This window comes from Perognathus longimembris, chromosome 18 (genome assembly GCF_023159225.1).
Source record: "Perognathus longimembris pacificus isolate PPM17 chromosome 18, ASM2315922v1, whole genome shotgun sequence".
In the NCBI taxonomy this organism is placed as follows: Eukaryota; Metazoa; Chordata; class Mammalia; order Rodentia; family Heteromyidae; genus Perognathus; species Perognathus longimembris.
In genome coordinates, this window is record NC_063178.1 from 31,677,400 (window position 1) to 31,698,713 (window position 21,314).

Sequence of the window (21,314 nt, forward strand, 5' to 3'; positions counted from 1 at the left end):
TCATACTAAGTGAAGTAAGCCAGATGGAAAGAAACATAGGCGCCATGGTTTCCCTCATTTGTAATAATTAGTGTATGTCTAGGATAGTCCTAACAGAGGATCACACTAGCTCAATAGCTATGTACAAATGGTCATATAAGATGATGCTAATAGAAATGAACTCCAAGATATGGAAAAAAGAGTTTATTTTTTTAAGTGTATGGTGTGAGGTTCTTTTTTATTCCTTTGGCTTATTCCCTGTTGTATCCTTTTTTTATTTTGGTACTTTGTATATTTGTTTATCTGATTTGAGGAAGGGTAATAACAAAATGTTAAAACAAAGGACAAAGTGTACAATGCAACAGCAACACTCACAAGACAATATGTTGGAAATGAACTTTATAACCTGGTGGGGAGGGGAGTGAGGGGAAAGGGGAGGGAAAATGGGAGAAAACCAGGGAGGGGTAACACTGTTCAACAACAAATGTACTCATTATCTTACTTATACCACTGTAACTCCTCTGTGCATCACCTTATATATCCTTTTTTTCAACTAAAACTTTATTGTGCAAGCACAGCATGCCCAGATCAGCCCCCAAAATCTGTCTGCCATCTTTTCTTCTTAAATTATAACCATCAACTGGTTATAGTCAGGAATATATTCTTTAATAGGCCTGGTCAGGAATGTATCCAACCCCAAAAGTGCCTTCTTATGTAACTATGTATTTCAGTCTCCTGAAATACAATCTCAGATTCCTTTGTTAGAATCATTTTTGCAGTGCATACCATACTTTACTTACACACAGTTGTGATGTAGGGCACCTGAATATACTGAGAATAGGTACAAGATTAAGGTGTTCAATGAGTGTGTGAGACATTCACTTTCCCTCACTTACTGAATCTCAGAATCAATAACATCTCTACTATGAATGGCTGTTATTCTTGGAATTAGACTTTAAAAAGAAATATGTTAACTGGGTGCTGGTGTCTCATGCCTGTCATCCTAAGTACTCAAGAGGCTGAGATCTGAGGATCACAGTTCAAAGCCAGCCTGGGTGGAAAAGTCTGCAAAACTCGTACACAGGCCCTGAGTTTTAGCCCCACAAAGAAACATGTTGCTTCCTTGATCTTGGATACTTGAGCTGACTCTTACTTTTGATAATCTTTCCCTATATTAATTTCTGATGGTTTTTTTATTGTCTCTTCTAACAAAATATTTCAGGGGTTTGGTTGAGAAGTCCTGTGAAACACTTTCACTGGGGTTGCTACATTGCCCTGGACTAAGCACTTTCAGTTTTCTACAAGTAACCAATAACAAAGGTCACTGTACTTTCTTAACCTTATCTAGATGATTTATAAATGATGTTATTCATTATAGGATTCATTTTTATATTCAGATACTGAGTGAAATCTAATGCTAGACTGAGAGAGTAAAAGTCAACCTACCCAGACGGAGGGAAAATCTCAGGTAAAAATGCTATATTCTCTCTAGCCATTTCTGAAGGAGCTCTATCAGGGACATGGGGACTATATGGTTGGGATAGAAGTGAGGAAGATTTTTTAAGGGATATTTAGTAATCCTTTTTAAATACTACCGGGGCCACAAGAGGCTGCAGCTGAGACTTAAGTAGGACACAGTGCAGTGCAGGATTAAGGACAGAAACTTTCTTTACCTTGGTCTCTCCATGACCTCAGACTTTTCATGCCTTCTATCTGAACCCCTGTCCAGACACTAGTCTCATTTATCACTTCTTGACTAACAGATCAATCACTCTTTCTCTCTGTCTCAATCTCTCTGTCTCTGCCTCTCCTCTCCTCCTTTCTCCCTTCCTCCCTTCTTCTCTCCTGATCCTTTGCTTTCTCTACTTCTTCCCTTCCTCCTCTTCACATTTCTCCCTGGTCCATTCCTCAAACAATAAAAAAGAAAAGAAAACCTAAAAGTGTGATGCTGAAAATAATCCATTTCTTTGAACAACTTCCTCAATGTTGTTTTAGCAACATCTAGCCTTTGTAACCCAGTACTCAAGGCCTCATTTTCTGTGATGCTAATGAAGCTTAAGTTACTAGCCACTGCTCTTCCATGTATTTCCTACCAGTCCTAGTTACCCGTTTTATATGTTCTCATGGTCAAATATTTTCATTAACTTTGTAAAAGCAAGATATGTTGGTTCTATTCTAGTATTGTTACATGAGAATTCAAGGATCTTCATGCTAGGGCAATAATCCTCACAACATGGGAACGCCATGGGAAATAATTGAAAACTTCTGAAAATTATCTCATTTATCAGACAAAAAAGTATTTATTTATCAGGATCTTTAGAATGAGTGAATCAATCAATATTAAGTATCTTCCATATATCCTGAAACAAAGAGAAATTCACTAAATTCTATATTTAGAGAAACTTTACTTCAAAAATAATGTTTTCTAAATTTTCTAAGTAGAATTTAAATTATTTTTAATTTCTTTCTTTTCTATTTTATGTTTAGTATAAATTTTTGCATAAAATGTCAAAAAAGAATGGCTAGGAACATGACTCAAATGGTAGAGCACCAGTCTGTGAGCAAGAGTGTGAGGCACTAAATTCAAGCCCCAGTCCCAACAAAAAATAAAAATAAAAAATAAGAAGAGGGGCTGGAAATGTGGCCTAGTGGTAGAGTGCTTGCCTTCTATACATGAAGCCCTGGGTTCAATTCCTCAGCACCACATAAATAGAGAAAGCCGGAGTGGTGCTGTGGCTCAAGAGGTAGAGTGCTAGCCCTGAGCAAAAAGAAGCCAGGGACAGTGCTCAGGCCCTGAGTTCAAGCCCCAGGACTGGCAAAAGAAGAAGAAGGAGGAGGAGGGAGGAGAAGAAGTATCCAAAAAGAAAAAAAGTCCATGGTAAATTATGGCAGATTTTGCCTAGTATAGTTGTTGAATTTGGATAATTCACTTTCTTATTAACTTTTAGTCTAATAGGCTCCTTTCCCATAGCTTAGCATGCTCTTCTCCCAGGCAACATGAGGTCCATTTGGTACAGGCAGTAAGTAATAGGCATGGATGTGAAAGAGTGCTAGGGGGCAGAAGGAAGTCACAAGGTGGCTGTCTGGGTCTGGCAGAGGTGACTCTCTGGGTGAAAGGGTAACTAGCACTGGGGTGATTTGGAACCAGGCTTCTCTGACAGCTCAGAGTTCCCCAACCCCCACCCCAGAGTTAGGGAGAGAGCAAAATTTACCCGCCATTGGCATCTAGATCAGAGTAACAGCACCATATGTTAGTCCCTGCCATGAAACCACACAGACATCCAGGCACAGAGAACAAAGGGTTTTTGCGAGCAAAGGAACTGGAAGGGCCCTTTCTTACTAAATGAAAAGAAGCACCAGCTATTATCTGAGATGACCTATGTAACCTACAATGCTAGGAGACAGGAACCCAGGTGTGGATGTGTGGACCATGGGTTTCATCATGGTGAACTGAGATTTATGGCTGCTGCCCAAGTGGCAGATAAGCAGCCTGCAGCTGCCCAGACTGAAGATCACTTTAAGGGATCTTGTCGCCTTATATGGCTGTAACTGCCCCAAAAGAGTAACATCTCAAGGTAAAGTGGGGAGGAGGCTGATTATTTACTGCCTGTATCATATGTGCCTATTCTTTGTTGCCTGGGAGAAGAGCATGCTAAGCCATGGGAAAGGAGCATATTGGACTAACATTAACATTTAAAAATCAACTCCACATTGTCATGAGAAAGGGAGAACAGATTTTCCCAACTCATTTAAACACATAAAACTTTTGCTCTTGCTGGAGAATTTTATGACCCCACTTCCTGAAACTGGAAATTTTAATTCTTCCATCTCTTCCTTAAAGACAAGGGACAACATTGGATATGGCCTCTGGAATGCACATGTCAAGCCCTATGTGCCTCATTGAGAACTTTAGAGGGAAATTACAGGTTAATCAAAAAGCTCTGGAAATCCTGTCTGCCATCATGCAACCTGTGGTGGTGGTGGCTATCGTGGGCCTCTACCGCACAGGCAAATCCTACCTGATGAACAAGATGGCTGAGAAGGAAAGAGGCCACCATAGTGGGTCTTGTGTCTTAGAGATGAGCATCATTCACTAGCTCTGCACCCTGTGCCTTACACACACTTTAAAAAGTATAAATTATTCCTTTGAATAAGTAAGAATGCTTATTTCATATAGCCAGAAATTATAAAGCTTTCATTAAAATGTCACATAGATGTATATTTCCTTTTTCTTTTCTTTTCCTTCTTTCTTTCTTTTCTTTTCTTTCTTTCTTTTTTTTTTTTTTTTTTTTTTTTTTGTGCTTTAACTCAGAGTCTGGGTGCTATCCCTGAGCTTCTTTAGTTCAAGGCTAGCACTCTATAACTTGAGCACAGCGCCACTTCTGGCCTTTTCTGAGTAGTTTATTGGAGATCAGAGTATCAGAGTCTCTCATGGACTTTCCTTCCCTGGCTGTAGATGACTATTTTCTATGTCTATTCATATCTAGTCATTTGTTGAAGAGATGATCCTTTCATCATTAAATGATCTTGGCACCATTATAAATATCATTGGGTCACATAAATGATAGTTCATAATTTGGTTCTCCAAGTAGGACCACTGGTTTATGTGTTGGTCTGTTACACTAGTATCACACTATTTTGATTACCACAATTTAAAAATAAGTTTAAGAAATCAAAAGGTAAGACATCTACAACTTTGTTCTTTCTTTTTGAGACTCCTTTGGCTCTTTTATGATCTCTTGAAATGTCAAATAAAAATTTGGACGGACTTAGTTCTACTTCTATTAAAATAAGCCACCATTGGAATCCTCATAGAGATTGCATGGATCTCTCTATCATTTTAAGATATACTAACATTTAAGATAATTAAGTCTTCCTAGCCATAAAAGTATCTTTCTATGTACTAGTTATTTGTATCCAATTTCCAGACAGGAAAGTATGAAGTTTAACTGCTATTAAAACTCCATCTTGAATATCTCCTCTTTGCATTACAGGTTTTTCTATGGGCTCCACTGTACAGTCTCACACAAAAGGAATCTGGATGTGGTGTGTGCCTCACCCCAAGAAGCTAAAACACACCCTAGTTCTGCTTGACACCGAGGGACTGGGCGATGCTGAGAAAGTAAGGATGGAGGGCTCAATTTTAGATTAAGCCCCTTTTCTGAATAATTATTTGTTGTCAAAGTTATGTACAGAGGGGTTACAGTTTCATACATAAGGCAGTGGGTACATTTCTTGTACAATTTGTTACCTCCTCCCTCATTTCCCCCCTCCCTCTCCCCCTTTCTTTCTCCCCGCATGAGTTGTTCAGGTGGTTTACACCAAATGGTTTTGTAAGTATTGCTTTTGGAGTCATTTGTCTTTTTTATCCTTTGTCTCTCAATTTTGATGGTCCCTTTCCCTTCCCTAGTTCTAATACAAGTATATACAGTATCCAGTTTACTCAGATGAGATACAGTGATAGCGAGGGGACAACCACAGGAGGGGGATACAAGAGGAACAACAACAACAAAAAAGCTACGGTTTCACCTGGCATGTTGAAAATGATTACAACAGTGATATAACACTCGTTTCCATAACATGGAATTCATTTCGCTTAGCATCATCTTATGTGTTCATAAGGGTATAGCTATTGGGCTCTTGTGATCCTCTGCTGTGACTAGCCTAAACCTGTACTAATTATTCCCTATGAGGTAAACCACAGAGTCCATGTTTCTTTGAGTCTGGTTCACTTCACTTAGTATAATTTTTTCCAAGTCCTTCCATTTCCTTACGAATGGGGCAATGTCATTCTTTCTGATAGAGGCATAAAATTCCATTGTGTATATGTATCACATTTTCCTGATTCACTTGTCTACTGAGGGGCACCTGGGTTGGTTCCACATTTTAGCAATGACAAATTGTGCTGCAATGAACATTGTTGTGCTGGTGGCTTTAGTGTGTTCTTGCTTGTAATCTTTTGGGTAGATGCCCAAAAGTAGGGCTGCTGGGTCGTAGGGGAGCTCTGTGTTTAGCCTTCTGAGGAATCTCCATGCTGCTTTCCAGAGTGGCTGAACAAGTTTACATTCCCACCAACAATGTAGTAGGGTTCCCTTTTGGCCACACCCCCTCCAGCATTTGTTATTGTTAGTTTTCCTGATAATGGACATTCTTACTGGGGTGAGGTGGAATCTCAATGTTGTTTTGATTTGCATTTCTTTTATGGCCAGTGATGTAGAGCCCCCTTTTCTTTAGGTGTCTGCAATTTTCACTTTAGCTTACTTCGTAGGAGACTAAATTTAGCAACCAGGGTTAAGGAAATTAAGGCAAAAATCCTACAGTGACAAAATAGTCCATGTACCATATTCTAATATTCTAATGTGATACTATTAAGTAAGTTACTTAAATTTCTTTGAACTCAGCTTTTTGATCTGTCAAGTGAATAGAAGAGTTCTATATTTGCTTCCCAATAATGTTTTGCCTAATTGGTAAGTTAAATAAATTTCAGGTTTGTTCAACAAAACAGGTGCAATAGGCTGAGATGCTCTTCACTGGTAGAGCACTTGCCTAACATGAATAAGCTCCTGTGTTCTATGCAAAGACTGTCAAAAAGTTTTTAAAGAGAAAGAACAATACTATAAATCATACATAATTTAAAGTTGCCATAAAAATGAAAAATTTGTTTAAACCTTAAATTGTATTTAAGATTGTAGAATAACTACCAACATTCATGTTCATTTTGCAATCATTTGCCAACAATTGTAAGAAAGCCTCCTGACAATCAATGTAAATTAACATTATGAGTCAAAAACATCCAAAGTCTGAGTATTATGGACAGTGTTTTTTTTAATCGCATAAGTCCATTCTGTAGATTGTAAAGATATTGTAGGCTTTTCTAGTTAATATAGAAAACCCTTGAGTACATGAACCTAGTTTTACCATTGCTCACCTAGAAAGATCTTGAGAAAGAATTAAGCCTAATCCTGGTTTCAAACTTCTTTGATTCCCAGGGGGACAACCAGAATGACTGCGGGATCTTTGCCCTGGCCATACTTCTGAGCAGTACCTTTGTGTACAACAGCATGGGTCCCATCAACCAGCAGGCCATGGACCAGCTGCAGTATCCTTTTTGTGGTCTGGAGTAGCACAAAGTCAGAAGGGATACCTAGCTGAACAAACAAGCCGCAGGACTCTGGATCCCAGCCCCAAAAGACAAAACATAAAATTAACTAACCCACAGTGATCTGTTAAGTACCTATTGAAGGATTTACACTTAGGCCAGACTAAAGGCAAAATTAAGTGTAGGAATATATGGAATCAAAATATGGTGGAAGACTCTGATATTTGTCCTCATTTTCCTGTGTGTGTGTATATGTGTGCACACACAAGCATGCCCATGTGCAAGCACCAATACTGGGTTTGAACTCAGAGCCTGAGCACTGCTATCCTTAAGTCCTTTTGTGCTCAAGACTAGCATTCTACCCCTTGAGTCATAGCTCTACTTCAGACCTTCCGGTGGTTAATTGGAGATGAGTCTCTCCAACTTCCCTTCCCTGGGCTGGCTTTGAACCCCGATCCTCAGATCTCCGCCTCCTGAGTAGCTAGGATTCAGGCAATTTCTCATTTTCTTTTTAAAAAATATTTTACTTTATTTTATTGTAAGGGTGATGTCAGAGAGGTTAAAGTTACATAAGTAAAGTAATGAGTACATTTCTTGTCGAGCAGTGTTAACCCCACCTTGTTTTCTCCCATTTTCCCTAACCTCCCACTCCCCCTCAAGTTGTTAAGTTCATTTCCAACAGTGTCTTGTGAGTATCACTGTTGCATTGGTTCATTCTTTGTCCTTTGTCTCACCATTTTGTTATTCCCTTTCCATTCCCCCAATCAGATAAACAAATATATGAGACACAGGGTACCAAAATCAAGAAAATGGAAAGACTTAGAAAAAAATCATATTAAGTAAAGTAATCCAGACCCAAAGAAACATAGGCTCCATGGTTTCCCTCATTTGTAATAATTAGTATATGTCTAGGATAGTCCTAGAAGAGGGTCATAATAGCTCAATAGCTATGTACATATGACCATATAAAATGATGCTAATCAAAATGAACTTCAAGATATGGTAACATAAGGGCTTTTTGTTGTTGTTGTTTCTTGTTTTTTTTTTTTAATATACTGTGTGAAATTATTTCTTTTTCCTTTCATTTCGTCCCTTTGGTTTATCCTCTGTTTTTTATTTTGGTACCCTGTATCTTGTATATACATTATCTTTATTTTCTTTAATTAGCTACTCAGCTATGTGACAGAGTTGACCAAGCAAATCAGAGCAAAGTCTTCACCGGATGAGAATGAGGCAGAGGACTCAGCTGACTTTGTGAGCTTCTTTCCAGACTTTGTGTGGAGTTTGAGAGATATGACCCTGAAGTTAGAAGTCAATGGACAATCCATCACAGCAGATGAGTACTTGGAGAACTCCTTGAAGCTAAAGCAAGGTAAAGGGACTACTGATTGGAAAACAGAAAAAAAAAAAAGGAAAATCATAGTTTATGTATACTTACATTCAATTTCCTATTTCTATGTTGTGTTCTATTCCTAAGAAGTAATTCTTCATTATTCTAAGTCTTCATATACTCAATTTTAACTACATTAAGTGGCAAGCTTCTTTTGCTTTCCTTTTCCCTATTAGATTGCCTTCATCTCTCTTCTTAGGTTTTATAAAGCTATACTTAGCCAATCATAGGTGTTGAAAGGAACCTTTACTTGAAGACAGTTTAAAATGGCACCTTGAAATACTGTTTTAAAAAATACTCTACTAGCTATTTCCACTCATTTTTGTATGTGTTTGTCCAGGTACCAGTGAGGAAGCTGAAAAATTCCACTTGCCCCGACTCTGTATTCGAAAGTTCTTTCCAAGTAAGAAATGCTTTATCTTCTATCCACTCACTGAATGGAAGAAGCTTAGAAACTTGGAGAACCTGCATGATAATGAGCTAGATTCTGATTTCGTGCATCAAATAACAGAATTCTGTTCATACATCCTCAATCACTCAAAAATTAAAACTCTTCCAGGAGGCATCAAAGTCATTGGACCTGGTGAGTCACCTTCTCAATCCTTCTGTTTATTGTAAGGAGATGTGAAGGTAAACACTCCTTTAGTTTCAGCTTTGGGAAATGTCGAGTCTCAATTAAGACCTAATGCTCTAGATTAAACAAAAATGAAGTAAAATTCAAATTACACAATCTTCTATCCAACTTCAAGAGCTATAATGGAAATATATACACTGAGCAAATTATTTATCTCATTTTTCTTTGGGCAGTACTGATCATGAATAAACCAAAGCAAAAATTCCTTTTGATTAAAATGTCTTGTTTTACAAAGATTAATCAAAGATTAATAGGGCATGGTACAATGGACTGAACACAGACATACAAAGGGAGGATCTTATGCTTAGGGTGCTTGAGGATAAATTAGATTCACATTCTGCAGCTCATACCGCATGTAGATCTTTACCTGGGTGTCTCTCTCTTCCATCATGTCTGACTTAAAACCTATGATTAGTCTGCCTTTATACCAGGCTCCTCAAGGATGTTTAAAGCCATTAATGAGACAAATAACTGGCCACAGACAGGCTCTGCATATCAAAGAACAGAGAATGTTTTTCACTCTGACAGAAGTAAATGTCTTTTTCTTTCCTATTTTCAGGTCTAGTGAGCCTGGTGCAGACATATGTTGGTGCTATCAAAAGTGGGGAGCTGCCCTGCATAGAGAACGCAGTCCTGGATTTGGCCTGGGTAGAGAACTGGGCTGCAGTGCAAAAGGCCATTGCTCACTATGACCAGGAGAAGAGCCGGAAGGTGCAGCTCCCCACAGACACACTCCAGGAGCTGCTGGAACTGCACAGGGCCTGTGAGGAAAAGGCCATTGAGGTCTTCATGGAGAATTCTTTCCAGAATATGGACCATTTGTTTCAAAAGGAATTAGTGGTAATTTTCTCTCAAGTTTTATGGATGAATTTTACAGATGTTGAAACAGTACTAGCGTTTATTTTGAAGAAAGCAATTCTACAAAGGTTGTACAATGATGTAAATAATCTTTTGTGATCAAAATGCTAATTTTGTAAGCTAATTTTGTGAATTACTTTTGTAAACTCGAAACACTAAGGCAATTTTCTAATACTCTTTAAATTAAACATATGAAATGATGATAAAAATCTTCAATGCTTACAATCAACTTACATACCCACTGTTATCAGAGATTTGTTATCATACTAAACAAAAGAAATGAAATCTGAACTCTCAGTTCCCTTCAATGGGCTTATGCTTGACTGTATATTCCATTTAGTCCAATCACCAATTTGAAAAGCAAAATTTAAACATGTAAGTTTAACACACATTTTAAAATTTCTGCTCTGAGCATCAGTGCTAAGTCAAAGGGACTTCCAAGAAATAAAAATGATGGCCCATGTCTGTATTCCTTAGATGTCAGAAAGATTAAAGTTTAAGGCCAACCTGGGGTGGGGGAGGGGGATGAAGAAAAAGAAAAAAGAAATTAACAGACACCATTTCAACAAGCCAGTCATGTTAGTACATGATTGAATTGCAAGCTATATGTGAAGCATGGATAGGAGAATTATAGTCCTAAGCAACTCAGGAAAAAAATATGGGAGACCTGAAGTGAAAGATGATGTAAAGTTAAAGGAGCAAGAATAGTAGATCAAGTGGCTTAGAGAAAGCCCTAAATTTAAGTCCTGATATGGCTAAACAGAAAAAAGTTCAGGTCAAAAGCAGAACATAGTTCTTATTTATGTTTAGATTTCTGGGGTACATTACATTTTTTTCAAAGACATTTGTAAAACTTCTGAAGCCTTGCTAACATTTTACCTGGTCATAATCTTACTCCTATTTTTTTTTTTTTAATTGAAGTCTCAACTAGAAAAAAGGTGTGATGAGTTTTGCAAACGCAATATGGATGCTTCCTCAAGTCGGTTCAGGGCGTTACTTCAGGATCTTTTCAGTCCTCTAGAAGAAGATCTGAAGCAAGGACTTTTTGCTCGGCCAGGAGGTTACAATCTCCTCATAAAAAAGACAAAAATGTTGACGGAAAAGTACCTTGAAGAACCGAGGTGGAAGGGTATCCAAGTAAGCAAGATTCTAACTCGTATGTTCTGGGAAACTGCTGAGCATGCTTCCTTGAAACCAGTGTGCCCACAGCCACATGTAGCGAAGTTTGGCTTCCTATTCAGACAGCACACTCTCCTGTTGGCTAAATGTTATAGAACTCTGGTTTTAATCGATACATCAAAGAGAATATGCTTAACTAAAATTTAACTATAATTCAATTTTGAGATTAAACACTATGCTAGCACATGATTATAACTAAACATTTGACATTTCAGTGACATAAGCCACAGATTGTTGTTTAAGTGAATGTAGTAGTATCTAGTGAATTTAGTGATTTCAGCTATAAAACAGGCTTTTAAATAAGCCAGCTCCAAACATTCAAATAACATAATCTTTTCCTTCTCTATCTGATACTTACATTTACTACCACATTTCCTTCTCTTTCTTCTTCCTTCCCCATCTCTCTGATTTTCTTTCTTTATGAACACTTCCTACCCTAGTATATTAAGCGCCTATAAGACTAAGACACCAATAACTCTAGTCTTATAAGCCTGGGTAAAAAATGAACAGTCTCTTTGTTCATTTCCAAAGATCAATCTTCTATTAAGGATAAATCTTAGTAGGTTAATCTCATTGACAACTGAAAGAAGTTGCCTATTCTTGTGGCAGATAAATATGGAACACTAAGAGAAGCATTCCCTAAAAGGTAGGAGCAGATAGACAGGCACAAATGTTGGCAACATTTCCTCCTGCTAACTCCTTGTTCTCTGGACTCTAAGGCTGAAGAGATCCTGCAGACTTACTTGAAGTCCAAGGAAACTATAACTAATGCAATTCAACAAACAGATCAGGCTCTCACAGCCAAAGAGAAGGATATTGAAAGTGAGATGACCCCAAATACTAACTATTCACGAAGTTTCTTCCAAGTTTCAATGTTTGTCTAGATTAAAACTGAGATCATTATCTACAACAAGAATAATAAATATAGCATAGCTCATTTGAACTCATTTTCCAGTGCAGCATAGGTAGTCACTGACATAAATAGTTTCTTCTAGGAAAAAAGTGGTCCCAGGAAATTTTCTTCAAATACTAACAAAAACAAGAATTATGGAAGGAAGAGAGGCCATACAATGTCTCTTTCCTCATGAACTGCTATAAGAGAATGCCCCAGATATGAGGTTGAGTCCAATGTCAAGGTACCATTATGGTCAAATTCTTGTTGATGTATGCCTTGTTACTCTATCCTCAGATGGGGGGGGGGAGAGAGAGCTCTAATCTAATCTTCTCTCTCTCTTTCTCTCTCTTTCCCTCTCTTTCTCCCTCTGATCTCTCTTTCTCTCTTACTATTATGTAACAGTATATATTAATTGAACAGAGGAGATTTATCATGCTATTTCCATATATAAAATGTAATTTGATCAAATTCACCTCTTCTATTACTATTTCTTATGCTTTCCCTCATTTTTTTTGTCAGTCATGGGACTTGAACTCTGGGCCTGGGTGCTGTTCCTGAGCTTTTCAGCTCAAAGCTAGTGCACTACCACTTGAGCCACAGTGCTGCTTCCAGTTTTCTGGTGGTTAATTGGAGATAAGAGTCTCACAGACTTTCCTGCCCAGGCTGGCTTTGTACCATGATCCTCAGACCTCAACCTCAAAAGCAGCTAGAATTACAGGCATGAGCCACTGGCACCCAGCCCTTTCCTTCCTTTTTAAAACATGTTTGATGAGTTTTGGTATTCTATAAATATGCATTGGTATAAAGTATTTCAAACAAATTAAAACTCTCTCAATGTTTCCAGTCACCCTTCCACAAATAACCAATAGAAGCAGGAAGGAAGAAATGCCTTGCATCTTTAACCATAGAGGAAATGTAAATAAAAACTACACTGAGATTTAATCTCACCATAGTTAGCACCAATGTCTCAAGAGGAAAAAAAAAAGAACCCGCCTACATAATTGGTTGGAACTTAAATTAGTGTACCCACTCTGAGAATCAGTGTGTACATTCCTCAAAAAACAAATAGAACAACCATATGATCCTGCTATATCACCCTGTGGACATATATTCAAAGGAATATTAGTCTTTGTTTTCTTACAATCATAATGATCTCATTGCAGAGACTTTGATCTCATGATTTCATACAAATCTATAAAAATACAAGTGCCCAATGACAAAGATTTATTGTATTTTTAAACTGCTTTGTTGAATGGTAACTTCTTTGTACAACTACTTAAAGATAATAAAAATATAATTTTATATTTTGCCAATACTTTGAGAATAAGGTTTCAAAATATGGTTTGGAGGGGGCACTGATATTCAGCCTGTAACACACTACAATCCTACATAACATTTCTCTGCCTTTTCCTTTTCAGTGGAACGTAAAAAAGCTGAAAGTGTACAGGCTACTGCAAAACTGCTGGAAGAAAGAATAAAGAAGAATGAGCAGATAATGGAACAGAGAGGAGTCATCAGGAACATATAAAACAGCTGATTCAGAAAATGGAGAGGGAACGGGAACAGTTACAGCAGATCAAGAGAAGACTATTGCTCTTAAGCTCCAGGTATTTCATTATATCCTTAGCACTCAAAATCTATATTAAAACCATAGTAGAAAGGTTACAGAATCATACAGAGTAAAAAGTGCTCATGCCCATGTATTCTAGTACCACTTTTTATTGCTTTCCTATGCCAACTCTGGCTATTACAAGCTATTTGGTTGTAGAATATAATCGTGTGCAAACCATTTTTTAATAAAATCAATCATTTAGATTGTAATGAATTATATTTATATTTGAAAATTCCAGAATTCAGTTTTACAACAAAAACATTTAAGGGTTTATAAAAAAAAACCGCATTCTTAACCTAACAGAAAATTATAACAAGTGTAGAAGACTTCAGAGAGAAAGATGAGTAATGGACTGATGGAAGACAGAATTTAAAGTCAAATGGCAAAGTTCTTCAGCAAATATTGGAAGCAATGTGGAATGTATCCATGAGGTTTATAATCTTCAATATTCCCATTCCCTCTTAGGAACAGAAACAACTACTGGAGGAGGGATTCAGAGAAGAGAACAGAAGATTTCAGGAGGATATTCAGAAGATGGAGAGGAGACACAGAGAAACATGTAATAACATCTACATCGTAATTATCACAAAATGTTTAGGACAGGGATTTAGTTTACATTCCTAGAACTTCACATCCAAATTTAATGAAAACACTGAAAACTCACATGATTCTACTTATCTACATTTGAAATTGACACTTGTATATTCGTTGAGCTACAAAATTTGCAAAGATGAAACAAAACAGTTATCATCTAACATTTTCTGTTTAATGCTTATCTACATTTTAATTGATTGATATGAACTTTCCTGGATTCTATATTTAAAACCATCAACGTTTTCTATTACATAATAAATTATTTAACTGAGATATATTTTATAATGGCAAGCTATTGGGTTCCTCCTGATAGTAGATTACTTCTTCATCCATAGCATACTTCTAGATTCCTCAACCTAATCTCTTGATTCCTCAACTCCATGTTCTTCCTCAAAGAAACATGTGTGTCATAAGGAGTTAAAAAACTTTTGGGGTACAGTAGTGTACTACTACTGCCAGTGGCCAATACATCATAGGCTATTGCATTTAATAGGCAGTCCTTATTAGCCATCAATGCCAGAACATACTAGTTTTAGTTTATAGACTATGTACAGTTAATAACTGCATAGTCAGGGCCGGGATGTAGCTCTATGGTAAAGCACTTGCCTAGCAAGTGCAACATCCTAAGTTCAATCCCCAGTACCAAAAAGGAAATGACAAAAATAAATAACTGCATGGTCAGTGGGGAAATGTCCTACATGGACTCTGGATGAAGACAGAGCTGGCATCTGTGTAAGTACTTATATCACAGAAGGTTTATCCATCTTTCTATATTAGTCTTTGGAGTTATTAGTGCTTAAGTCACCTTGGACGTTTGAACTAGAGCAAAACAAGAAATACATGTCCTTACCCCTCACATCATGTCTCCATGTGAAATAGTAAGTCAGAGGCATTGTGGTCACCCCATAGAAACATTTCTCCTGGTGAAACTCTTCTATATAGTAGCAACCAGACAATAAGTGTTTAAAGAAAGAGGAAACAACATTGTTAATTCTATATAACTTCATTTCTTCATTTGTTTTTCTTTTCTTCAGTGGATCAGATGAAAGCTGAATCTGCACAAGCAAGTGAGAAAGTGTTGGAGGAAATGCAAGGGAAGTATGACAAGATAATGGAAGCTAAAGAAAGGAATTTTCAGGAACTCATCGAACAGTTGAAAGCAGAACAGGAAAGATCTCAGTTAATGGTACAACAAGGCAGGAATCTAGCTCTAAAACTTCAGGTACTTTATGTGTTTGCCTCATTTTCTTTAATCTGATGGTTATAATACACAAATAAAAGATTAAAGATCTTAAACAGCCAGGCATTTTGCTATAGATTTAATTTTCTTTACATATTTACTCCTGTGTGTGTTCATTAAATGTCTTCCTCACAGGAGCTTCCCTCCTGGAGCTTGTGTTATAACATCATGGCAGACATATTAGCCATCAATTGAAAAGAGCCTTGACAAAATGCTCTGCATGTGCTATACAGATTTGTATTCTCTACTAGCAGCACAGAAACTATTGTATGATCACTTTTCAAATGACAAAGTAATAACTGCAGGAGAAATTAAGGGCTGTCTCATACCTCATAGAACAATAGCATTTGTTTTATACCTAGTGGATTCCATAGTGCTTTTCTTTTTAGTTACCTAATGTGACATCAGATCATGGTATACCCTGAAGATATACAAAGACTTTCTCTGAAACTGTCTCTTCCCTTGAACACATTGGTTAAATGCCCAGACCACTACTCCCTGCCTGTTCTCTGATTAGAAATGGGGAAATATTGGTATTCGCAGGGAAATGGTCAGAACTTGAACAAATAATGTTGAGCGAGACAAGCCTAAAACAAAGAAAACAAAGGGGAATGATCTCCTTGATATATGACTGTTAAGGTGGGGGTAGGGGGAGACAGTAGAGACCAGGTCTGCGAAACAAAAAACTTCTTGTCAAATGGTATTTCCCACAGGTTTGGGTCAGCGACCTTAAAATATGTAACTAAAACCAAACAACTACTCCACATATAAAGGTAAAAAATAGACCTCTCAGTGGATCACAATAGCTCAAAACCTATGTATGTATGATCATATAAGACAAGGATAAGCAAACTCTATTGTTGACATTATATTTAAAGTCCTAGGTGAATTTCCTTTGGCATATGCCAAAGTGCCATATGTGGCATATGCCACTGTGGCTACTGTATATGTTTTTGGTACACTGTGTATTGTATATATGTCTACCTGATCTAGGGAAGGAAAAGAAAAACAGGGTGCAAGATATCACAGGAAATGTATACACTGCCCTATTATGTAACTGTACCCCTTTTGCACACCTTATCAAAAAATTAATTAATAAATAAATTAAATATATATATGTAATATCTGTCTCTGTCTCTGTCAGTCTGTCTGTCTCTGTCTGTCTCTGTCTCTCTCTGTGTCTCTCTGTCTCTCTCTCTTTCTCCATCACTCTTCTCATCCCCACACTTCTCTTCCTTTTTTTTGTGTGTGTGCCTGTCCTGGGGCTTGAACTTGGAGTCAAAGAGATGTCCCTGAATTGCTTTTGCTCAAGGCTAACACTCTACCACTTGAGCCACAGTGCCACTTTGGGCTTTTTCTGTTTATGTGGTACTGAGTAACTGAACCCAGGGCTTCATGCATGCTAGGAAAGCAGTCTATCATTAAGCAATCTTCCCAACCTCTTTTCCTTTCCTACTTCTTTCTCTGATCTTTCCCCATGAGGGCTTCATCCTCTAGTATGCTAACCAGATACAGAATACCATACCACGAATCCCACTTATAGCCTTCTGTCTGAGGAAGAGAGAAGCCATTTTCCCTAGTACAGAATCCTTATAAAGGGCATTGTTAAGTGCTCAAACTAGCCAGGCTAGATCATATGACCATTCCTGTGACAGGAAATCTTGGCCACTCGACACATCAAGGGCAAAAGGTGCAATTAGGAAAGAAATGCTAGGGAGACAGGATGGATGGCTCTTTTTTGATGCTGATCCCATATTCTCTGGACTTTAAGGCTGAAGAGATTCTGCAGCAATACTTACAGTCTAAGCAAGATGTGAGTGATGCACTCCTACAAACAGACCAAACTCTGTCTGAAAAGGAAGAGGAGATTGAAGGTAAGGAACAAATCTCAAGACTAGATGGTCTAGAAAGATCTGAAAAAGTTAAAGGAAACATGGCAGCACCCTTTACATTTTCTTCCTTTTCCTCTTCAGTGGAACGTGTGAAAGCTGAGGCTGCACAAGTGTCAGTAAAAATGTTGGAGGAAATGAAAAGGAAATATCAGCAGGTGATAGAACAGAGTGAGAGGAGTCATCAAGAGCATGTGTAACAGTTGACTTTCAATGTACCACCTTCAGGTTTCTTTTTGTTTTCTCTTTATTGTACAAACTGAATGTGAGAGGGAGAGCTTAAAACACCCCAAATGACCTTGTCTGCTCTCTTGTGAATGCAATTAGGTCCATTATGTCAAACTCCACTTTTTTTCAGTACTTCCTTTATGGATAGAATTCTCTGCTCTGAAACATGAAAATTTTTCATTTGCTTAATACTACCTGAAGCAAGAAATTTATCTTTATTATGTAAGAGAACAAACACAGATTTAGATAAGAATAAATAACTTTTATAAGGCCATAGAGCTGCCTACATATTTGAAGCTATCTTTACCACATGGTAGAATCCACAAGGAATTTTTCTGTCATAATTTCCATGACCTACCTCTAAGGAAATCTTTGTGAGAAAAACTTCTCAATCTCCATGATTGTTTGCCATTATTACCTGTCTTCTATGTCCTGCTCCCCCTTTGTGTTGGGTTGGGAGTTAAGTGCAGAAATTCAGTCTTCTCATTCTGTAATTCCGAGTGCCCTTTCTATCTTATCCCACCCATGGGACCAAGGCATTAGGCTTAGAGCAAATTTCCTAGACTAAGATACATGGATGCAATCAGAAGTAGCTGGATGCTGGTGGCTCACACCTATAATCCTAGCTACTCAGGAGGCTGAGAGCTGAGGATCATGGATTGAAGCCAGCCCAGGGAGAAAAGTCCTCATGAGAATTTCCTCTCCAATGAACTAGTGAAAAACCAGAAGTAGAGCTGTGGCTCAAAGCAGAGCACTAGCCTTGAGCAGAAGAGCTCAGGGACAGTGCCCAAGTCCTGAGTTCAAGCCCCACAACTAACAAAACAAAACAAAATATTTGAAGCCAAACATATGACTAAGACTTCTCACACAGGTTATATACAATTAGTGGGGGGGGGGAGGGGGGGAAATCAATACTGGTAATTTTAGGTTCATCAGTATATTAGAAGGTGCAGCCAGAACAATTTTGTAGCTACAGGACATTCAGAAGATGTCATCACATTGCCCAGCTTTCCAAGAAGTGTAATAAAAATTAAGAATAAAGAAAATGTCACTTAAAAATTACGTCGTATAAATAAGTAATTATAAAAAATGTATAGTTTATTTAATGTCATGGCGCTCAATTATCCATTTATCTTCCTTTTATTTTTTTTAATTTAGGAACCGGCCCAACTACTGAAAGAGGAATTTCAATCAGAGAGCAGACAGCTTCATAACGAGATACAAAATCTCCAGAAGAAGCTGTCAGCATCAAAGCCTTTATGTGTCATAAGTTGAAGACCTAAAGAGTACATTTTTAAAAATTTCTTTTGTGTTTTGTGAATCAGGACCATGATAATTAGTTTGCATATGCAAAATTATCTTGACTAGACAGATAATACCTGGACAATTTTCAGATAACGGCATACTCATTATTGTACCATACACTAATCCTTTTGTTTTGCTTGTCTCGCAGATATTTCTTTCCTTTTCTGGGACAATGGGGTGGGATCACCTCTGGGGTGTTTGTCATGGATAACAACACCTGGTGCCTCCAATTTCTTTATGCCAGGAGCACCTACCCCCAAGTTTGGCAGCCCAAATACCCCAGATATGGCTCAGAAGTCCTGCTACCTTGGGAGTGAGTGCAGTCTGCTGCCCTGGCACCAGGTGAACACCTCGTCGCATCAGCCCAACTTTCTAGATTGGCCACCCCAACACCCAGGGTCTACTTAGACAAGATTTGCTCTCTAGGGCTGGGAATATGGCCTCGTGGCAAAAGTGCTTTCCTCATATACATGAATCCCTGGGTTCAATTCCCCAGCACTACATATATAGAAAACAGCCAGAAGTGGTGCTGTGGCTCAAGTGCCAGAGTGCTAGAATTGAGCAAAAAGAAGCCAGGGCCAGTGCTCAGGCCTTGAGTCCAATGCCCATGGCTGGCAAAACAACAAACAAACAAACAAACAAAAACCCCAAAACAAAGATTTGCTCTCTAGCCTGCCAGGTTAATCTTAGCTATTCAGGAAGCTGAGGTTGGAATCATGTTTGGAAGCTGTTAGGTTTTTAAAATAAGTAGCTGATAAAGGAGAACACCACATGGTATTCAGGCAGGAAAGAAAGTTCATTACAGAACTTCTGGCCTGTGGCTGAGGTGATGCAAGGCTGGAGAGAAGGGCAAGAGTACATTATTTTTTTAAAATATCAACCTATCTCAAGACATAGATAAAGCAAGTTCAGAATTTGAAACATATGTCAGTTCCCTTAGTAGTAAGTAGGTCTCCTATCATAACAGCAAAAACATTCAGAACAATAGCTGAAAGTATGTTGACCTTCTTTAAAAGATGGCAAATTGTGCAAAGATGCATTTTACCTCTGTGTCCATACAAGGAGTATCCGTGAGATCATCCACGAGAAACAGAAGCCTACAATGACCACCAGTAGGCAGACCTTGAACAAAGTCTTAAGTAGAAACCTTGGTAGATTGGCACCAATTTAACCCAATCCATGGGTCCAAAATGCCAGGGAAGCCATCCTAGTTCTTACTAAAGATATACAGTTCTCTGTTACATCAAGACTGCTTAATCTATGAGAAAATGTGATTTCTAAACATAGATAATGCTCACTGATGGTTTCCAAACTGAACTAATCCACATTATATAGAAATACGAAATGACTATTCAGTCTCCACAAAAAGATGGGGGGAGCACATTAGCATAAGGAGTTTGATTATAAAGACTTCTTTCTTCTTGCGCAGTTCATCTACATTATAACTTTAATGGGATGGTTTAGACAGTTGACAATGGGTAAACAGTAACACAATATTAATCATATATAGTTTATTCCTAGCAAGGTATGAGTTGGAAAGATGTATTTTACCTTTTATGCAGTATTGAGATTCAAACACAGGGCCTTTTCTTGTTAAGCAAGTACTCTATGCCTCCAACCCTGCAAAAGTAGATTTTTTTAAATGAGTATAGTTAAGAGGGAGGGGAGTGGGAGAAGAAACTGGGAGAAAATGAGGGAGGGGGTAACAGCATACAAAAAGAAATGTACTCATTATCTTACTAATGTAACTGAAATACCCCTGTTCATCACCTTTACAATAAATAATAAAATAGAAGAAAAAGAAAAAAAATCTATTTAATAGTTTGTTTGTAATTGGAAAGCCTAATTAGGCCAGTCTTTTTCTAGTTATTATTACTAAAGTTCAAAATTCTATTGATTTTTCCAGAGAGACTTTGCTTTGATATATTGTGGCCAATAAAATATTGCTCTTATTATTTCATATTCTAATTGCTAAGATTCCAAAGTAAATGGTTGAAGTTGTAAATTTGTTATATGTTTCTTCCCAAGACTTTTCTTTTTCTGTTTTGCACTAAAAATAAAGATTTTAATTTTCATAACAATGGTTGGCTTTTGTGTGAAAAACTAGACAGCAACTATTCACAGCTTTGCAAGCTATAGGCTTAGTCTTCTCAACTCTGCCTCTAACACAAACACAGCCATGGACAATACATAATTTGGCTGTATTCCAGTAAAACATTGTCTTCCAAATAGATACCCATAGATTGTACACCTCTACTTTACAGAAACGCTGATCAAAGTTCTGTATAGCCACTTTACATTGTTTAAATTTAGACAAACCACATGAAGGCTGGGAGCCATCTTACATTGTTTACATTGAGACAAACCACATGAAGGCCCAGCATGATGGCATATGACTGTAATCTCACCGGG

General features: G+C 37.7%; 1 protein-coding gene across 4 annotated transcripts; it reads left to right on the forward strand.

Moving 5' to 3' along the window:
* Positions 1-3,836: 3,836 nt before the first annotated feature.
* Positions 3,837-19,887, forward strand: LOC125367117 (guanylate-binding protein 1-like). 4 transcript variants are annotated; one of them, XM_048367729.1, is made up of 11 exons: positions 3,840-4,029; positions 4,974-5,101; positions 6,969-7,078; positions 8,254-8,450; positions 8,809-9,051; positions 9,662-9,942; positions 10,882-11,097; positions 11,859-11,961; positions 15,275-15,462; positions 18,756-18,883; positions 19,757-19,887. In XM_048367729.1, the coding sequence occupies exons 1-10, from the start codon at positions 3,840-3,842 to the stop codon at positions 18,870-18,872; spliced, it is 1,773 nt and encodes a 590-aa protein (XP_048223686.1). In that variant the 3' UTR covers positions 18,873-18,883; positions 19,757-19,887. The 4 variants fall into 4 exon arrangements, with proteins under 4 accessions (XP_048223689.1, XP_048223686.1, XP_048223687.1 ...); XM_048367732.1 differs by lacking the exon at positions 19,757-19,887 and having other exon boundaries at positions 3,837-4,029; positions 18,756-18,905; XM_048367730.1 differs by lacking the exons at positions 15,275-15,462; positions 18,756-18,883; positions 19,757-19,887 and adding an exon at positions 17,454-17,569.
* The last annotated feature ends 1,427 nt before the right edge of the window (positions 19,888-21,314 follow it).